Genomic DNA, 6,383 nt, shown 5'->3' on the forward strand with positions numbered 1-6,383 from the left:
GCACATGTGGATTTTTGTTCTATATTCTGTCTCTCTATCAAAATGAAACTACCACAAACATTAGAGACTGTTCATTTCTTTGTAAGTGAGCAAACTTACAAACTCTACAGGGGATAAAATAATGATTTCCTGCACTGCATATAAGCAAGAGGGTTTAACTGCATGACATTTTTATTTAGTGAAGATTAAAGTCACTATACTCAAAATGGTCCCTTCATTGTGTTATTGTGTTGTACAAAATCTGAACGTGTTTCTCATCTGAAGGATTTGTAGTTTGAGTTTTATCTCTGTCAAACTGCTCTGTTTTCTGCGTAGCTGGCACACAACAGCCATGCTCACCTTGCTCCTGGGCTTTCTCAGCTTGGTATCAATCCAGTGAGTCTACTCAGCTCTAAAACTGTGTGGCCCAAGGATGCTTTCAGCCTTCATCTTAGAGTTCGCCTGTGATCTTTTTCTGTTACATTTGGCTGCGGAGCTGATTCTGGGTGCTGGAGTTTAGGTGCTTTATCTTCCCTGTCCAGTCAGACTGCTGTCGGTGTCCCTCCCTCTTACAGGCAGCCCTGAGGCACTGGCAGGAGATAAGAGAAGGGCCCACAGCAGCTCTGGTTTGAAAAGGAAAAGCCATGAGGACACCAACTATGTAGAAATATCAATGCATTCATTCCCCAAAGAGGCAGCTTTCACAAGCTCTTTCTTTTGGATTATTTCTAAGCATAGCTTAATCACATTTTCCTCCAGCTTCACGATTTCTCTGAGCTTTGTGTGAAGAATCAGCAAGTACACATATGAGGGTTTTACCCTCAACATAATCGTTAAAACGTCAGATGGAAATATTAACATTAAAGTAATTACTAGTGAGTTAACTGGTGGATGGACTGCTACTTATATAGTACTTCATACAAGCACTTTTTTGTGCTTTTTCCACACTTTTCAAAAGCAACTTCGGGTTCAGGATCTTGCCCAAGGATAATCTGGCACGCAAACCGGAGCAGCCAGGGCTCAAACCAATTAGTAGGTGACCTGCTGTACCTCCTAAACTACAGCCACGCCAATTAACCTTAAAATTATTAGTTTAGAAGATATGTGATGCAAAGTTATTGCTCAAAGTGTCTGAAAATACTCTCGTGCATAATCAGTGATCTAAGATTACATTACAGAGAAGTTATGCAACAAAAATAATAAATAAAAAATAAAAAGTAAGGGACTTCCCTGATTGTCTGAAAAGGCCCTGGCAACCATGTTTACAGCTGTGTGTTTATGTAGGACCTCTAAAATGTAAAATCACAATTCAGGAAGTAAAATGAAGTCCTTGGAATTTGCTTCTAAGTATAATATAATAAATCCACTGAATTCAAGTTCACATTACTTAACGCAGTGATAACCATCATCGTCTGAACCCTGACAGAAAGTGACCGTCAAAACCTTTTAGAACTGGCAACACCTGGGGCATAATTATGAGAGAAAACACAAATACTCCTCCCCAAAGAATTAGAGCGTGCCACTCTTTATCTTTCGTCTTATCTGGACTCTGGCGAAGCAAAGCATAATAATCATTAGCCTCAGTCACGACCCACCCCATGCCTGACAGAGCAAGGCCGTGTTAAGCTGTCGCTTTAAGACCGATTTCCCCCCATTGTCAAACAGTCGTGAGCAGGAAGAGGAAAACGAAAGCACAGCCTGACAAGCGAGAGAGAGGGGGTGTGAGGAGGGGAAGGGGGTGTGGGAGGGGGGTGTATTTAAAACACGATGCTGCTGCTACTGCACAATAACGGTGCCCGCTGCTTCATGTGGAGTCGCGCGCCTGTGAAAAGGCACGCACGGACACGGAGAGCCACGCAAGTGACCTTCTGATCGCATCAGACGGCGTGTGCATTTTAATAAAAGAGCGGAGAGGCAGCAAAGTCCCTGCGGGGTGAGGAGTCACACTTGGAAGAAAAGACGCGAAGTCTCTCCGCGGGTCACTGCCTCAGGAAATGATGACAGTGTCCTCCATCACGGCTTAGCCGCTTAAAGCGAACACTTCGCGTCTTGCGGCCATTTCGTCTGGACTCAGCTGCCTTCGATTGAACACGTTTGAAAGCCTGACGCGGGCTGCTGGTGGTGCTGGTGGTGCCTCGGAGGGGGAGCAGGTGCAGCGCCCGCACGCAGCTTCGCTTCGCGGGTCCCCACTGAGCTTGCTGGCCGGTGACTTCAAAATCTAATCTGGTGGACCAGGCTGGACATCATCTTTGAAGAATGACATCCACTATAGAGAGGAAGACGCTGGAGGCCAGCGAGTAAGTAGCAATGAATGATGTTTAAATAATGTCATTTCTGATTCAAGTAAAAGTATCCGTGACGCATCAGCACTCACGGGACAGCCACAACTCTCCGGTGAGACAGCTCCAGAGAGCTGGTAGCATAAGGTCTGAAGTATCCTGCTGTTAGATTAAAAATGGCAAAGTTTAAGAACAGAGTGATGTGTTAATGTTAATGTGAATAATAACAAAATGAAGGTCCTGCGAGGAAAAAGTGGAGCGCTAAGGCACTCCTAGCGTAAATCGACATTTAAAAAAAACAAACAATGTTGTGTGTGACATACTTTTTATTAGTTAGCGGTTTAATATCCAATGGCTCCCTCAGGTGGATGGGAATAAAACACATCTGTGCACACAGCTCCAGCTCAGATATACATGTGGTTGTGTAGCACTTATTAGATACAACACAGTGTGAATATTGATGCAGAACACTAACTGTGCCTTTGGATCAGGAAATGTTTGGTTTATTTGCATAATAATAGCAAAATATCAACAGGTTACCAACAAGTATGTGTCAGAGCTAGAACAGTTCTTTTCCAGTATTTGATTCATCAGTTAGCAGAACGTTTGAGAGATCTGCATGTTACATTGACTAACTAACCAATCACACAACTGAGGGAAACCTTTGCAGATTAACTGATGAAGGAAACAAAAATTTGATGCAGCCCTAAATCCTTATTGCTTTTTTTTTTTTCCCCCCAGGGAACCGGTGGATGAGGTCCTCCAGATGCCTCCATCTCTGCTGACATGCGGTGGATGTCAGCAGAGCATTGGTGACAGATTCTTCCTGAAGGCCATCGAGCAGTACTGGCACGAGGACTGCCTGAGCTGCGATCTGTGTGGCTGTCGGTTGGGAGAGGTGGGTCGTCGGCTCTACTACAAGCTGGGAAGGAAACTGTGTCGGAGAGATTACCTCAGGTTGGTTCAGTTGGTAGTGATATTATGAATTAATCAATTAGGTCGTCTAAATGAGGTCTGGTCAACATGTTAAAATGTCCTAGCATGGAGCTTAAAGCCATAAGCATCAACATTAAACCAAAGTAGACTGAGGATATTGAAGTCTACATGTAGTAGAATATATTGATGTTCGCCCTTTTAGTTAAGAAAAAGATGCACTTTTTGAGATGCACTAGTATGTATATCTTTTATCACACCTTAAAGGCTCATGGAGAAACACTTTGGGCAAGTATAGAAATTTCTAACCTCTTTCCTGCTGTAACTTTTTTATTGACGAAAGTGCGGACAAGTTGAAATAGATTCAGGAGAAGAAGGCAGGTCTCTGTTAAAGAACTGATAAAATTTGATATGATATGTAGCTGTGTGGTGCACAGCCATATCAGGTAAACACATTTACCTAAGATAAGATCAGGAGGAGATACAAAATCAGGCAGACCCACTGGTGTACTCCTAATACGTAATGTGCTCTCAAATATGTAGTATCAATCAGTGGCAGAACCTGTATGATTGGACCTGGCTTGTGAATGCTCTGTATCACCACTATAAAGGTATGTGTTGCTTTGATGACGATGCATTTCCACTTTATGGTGAAAAATATGGACCGAAAGTAAAGCAGATCAGTACAACCTATCTGTAAAATAAACAAACAAGAAGCAGGTAATGCAATGCTTCGATACTTCCGCACCATTTCCCAGAAATCCAGCTCTGATCCATTTATTATTGCTAATAATTGCTAAAAATCGTGGGTGTTTGTGTGACATTTTCAGCTTCTGAAGTTGAGCAGGATAGAAAAAGTCTGTGAAGCACTGGTGGTTTCTAACAGCTCAATCCCTCAGGCTCAGGGGAAAGATCCAGAGTACCTTAATGGAGATACTGTCAGTCTCTCTTACAGCTTCACATCATTAAGAGCGAGTAAATGTTTTCCATCTTCCTCCCAGTAACATGTTGATGTCCTCTCATCCACTCAGGCTTTTTGGCCAGGACGGTCTCTGCGCCTCCTGTGAAAAGAGGATCCGAGCGTTTGAGATGACGATGCGTGTGCGGGACAAGGTTTACCATCTGGAGTGCTTCAAGTGCGCTGCCTGCCAGAAGCACTTCTGCGTGGGTGATCGTTACCTTCTCATCAACTCAGACATTGTGTGCGAGCAGGACATCTTTGAGTGGACCAAGCTCAACAACAATAATATGGTTTAGGAGGATGTCTTCTTCCCCCTTGATTCAAAGGGAATGGACTACTGATAGACATTTTATATTTAAAATGCAGGCTTTATAATGCATTTGAAATCAATATGGAATCATTAAAAAAAAGCAAACGAGGGGCTCTGCACGTCTCCCTGATGGGGACTAATGAAGACTGCACCAGCAATAACCGAGAGCTTTTTTTATTGAAGGCAAAAAATAAATGCTCCAATACTGACAATGTTTAAAAATGCAATATTGGTCATTTGTTGTACACTGGAACAAAAACAAGATAAAAAAAAAATTTGTCCAGTTTCTTGCAGTCTTTACACTGAGCAGATCAGCAGTTTGTCTTTTATGGATTTGTAATTTCTTAATACTTTCCCAGCGCTAATTATTTTTGAACTTTGTTAAAAGAATGCGTCTCTCTCTAAATCTAAACATACATTAACTGAATGCTTATTAATTGTAACTGTAATATGTTAAAGCAGTGGTTGTCAGGCTTTATTTTGCATGCCTCCAGTAAGAAGCTGAGAAGAGATCAACCACCTTATCACTTCCACCAACATATATTTCTTCGTATTTTTATGAAAAATTAACGAAACAAGCATTGAAGCTGAATTTAAATCAAATTCAAGTCATCATTATAGCGCTCCACTTCATTCATTCAACTTAAGTTGATATTTTTCCACATACAACCAAGGTCCACTTCACAGTTTGTGAAACAATCTCTTAAAGTCATTGTTTGCCTGTGGACAAATTTAAAATGCTCGAACGGCCTGCTGCACTGGCTGATTCACTAGAAATTAGGTGGAATGAATGAAGTGGATATGTGCCAGGTGAATGCTGTGTCTGTACATCTATGATCGTTTCTGAAAGTTTACAAGAAAATTTGTGAGAATTTATTAGGAAATTACAGACCTGTAATTAAAGCATTACCTGATTTTCAAATTATAAATGAAAAACAACATCCACTTATTTAAAAAAAAAAAAAAAAAAAAAAAAAAAAAAGAGGGTCTGATCAGAATGATTATGTATTACCGGGGTGAACCGGTGGCGCCCTCTAGTGGTCAAGGAACCCATGCAATTCTTGTTTTACTGACTTTTCAGAGGTTTTGCATGCGTCTTTTGTAATTTTACCTATTCTCTGGACATCCATTCAAGACTTTTTGTATATTAACCTTGAATTTATTTAATAAATGACAATTCAGAGCAATACTGATAATCTTTGGGTGTCTTCCTGGCAGTCACAAAGAAAAAGTCAAACAGCTTGTGAGATCGTGATGCAGATACAATTTGTAACACGTTATTTACCAGAATAACAGCAAATAATGCGTTAATTATGGTCAAGATAATCTCTTTATGCTCCGAACAGGAATGGCAAATCAGAGTTGGAATATATACTGCACATTGGTCACAGCAACAGTAAAACAAACATGCTAGGAAGTTATCTAGAATGTAAACACAAGAAGCAGAGATTTGAAGTACCACTTAGTACCACTTTGACCAACAGACAACATGAAAACCAGCTTCATCTGTGTCGTTTGCATCCTGATAGGTTAAGTGAGTCATGACTATAACTGCTTAAAAATAAAACGCAAACATTAAACTATAATCACCATGAGTAATAGATGTTAAGTTAATGTATTTCTTATTATGATCAATATTTTGTACACAACATCTCAGAAGCTGAAAGCAGAGCGAAGCTGCAATAAATCTGATTAAAAGCTTGTTTTATCAAGCTTATTAGAAGGTGTAAATAGAAGGATTTGGCAACTAAGTAAATAGATACCAATTCTTCAACCCAGTTTTTAGCCACAAGAGGTCACTAAATGATTTATAAATTCAAGCTTAAAATAATGACATTTCAGTTTGTTTTAGGGGTTTGTTTGTTTTTTGCCAAGGAGAAGGAGAGCTCCCCAATAAGATCAAACTCGTCTGACATGATCG

At 40.6% G+C, this 6,383-nt stretch overlaps 1 protein-coding gene across 1 annotated transcript; it reads left to right on the top strand.

Moving 5' to 3' along the window:
* The first annotated feature begins 1,741 nt into the window (after positions 1–1,741).
* On the top strand, positions 1,742–5,649 carry lmo2 (LIM domain only 2 (rhombotin-like 1)). The gene is made up of 3 exons (XM_085282535.1): positions 1,742–2,276; positions 3,000–3,215; positions 4,223–5,649. The coding sequence occupies exons 1-3, from the start codon at positions 2,236–2,238 to the stop codon at positions 4,446–4,448; spliced, it is 483 nt and encodes a 160-aa protein (XP_085138661.1). The 5' UTR covers positions 1,742–2,235; the 3' UTR covers positions 4,449–5,649.
* The last annotated feature ends 734 nt before the right edge of the window (positions 5,650–6,383 follow it).

The sequence above is a fragment of the Mchenga conophoros genome, linkage group LG7 (genome assembly GCF_057382185.1).
Source record: "Mchenga conophoros isolate Kocher_MC1m ecotype Shallow Benthic linkage group LG7, M_conophoros_male_GT1.1, whole genome shotgun sequence".
NCBI lineage: Eukaryota > Metazoa > Chordata > Actinopteri > Cichliformes > Cichlidae > Mchenga > Mchenga conophoros.

What these genes read in the sequence shown, in the direction of transcription:
- lmo2 (XM_085282535.1), top strand. Translation starts at nt 2,236, where the DNA reads ATGACATCCACTATAGAGAGGAAGACGCTGGAGGCCAGCGA. An exon ending in AAGACGCTGGAGGCCAGCGA is followed by an intron (nt 2,277 to 2,999) that starts GTAAGTAGCAAT and finishes TTTTCCCCCCAG; the next exon opens with GGAACCGGTGGATGAGGTCC. An exon ending in TGTCGGAGAGATTACCTCAG is followed by an intron (nt 3,216 to 4,222) that starts GTTGGTTCAGTT and finishes TCATCCACTCAG; the next exon opens with GCTTTTTGGCCAGGACGGTC.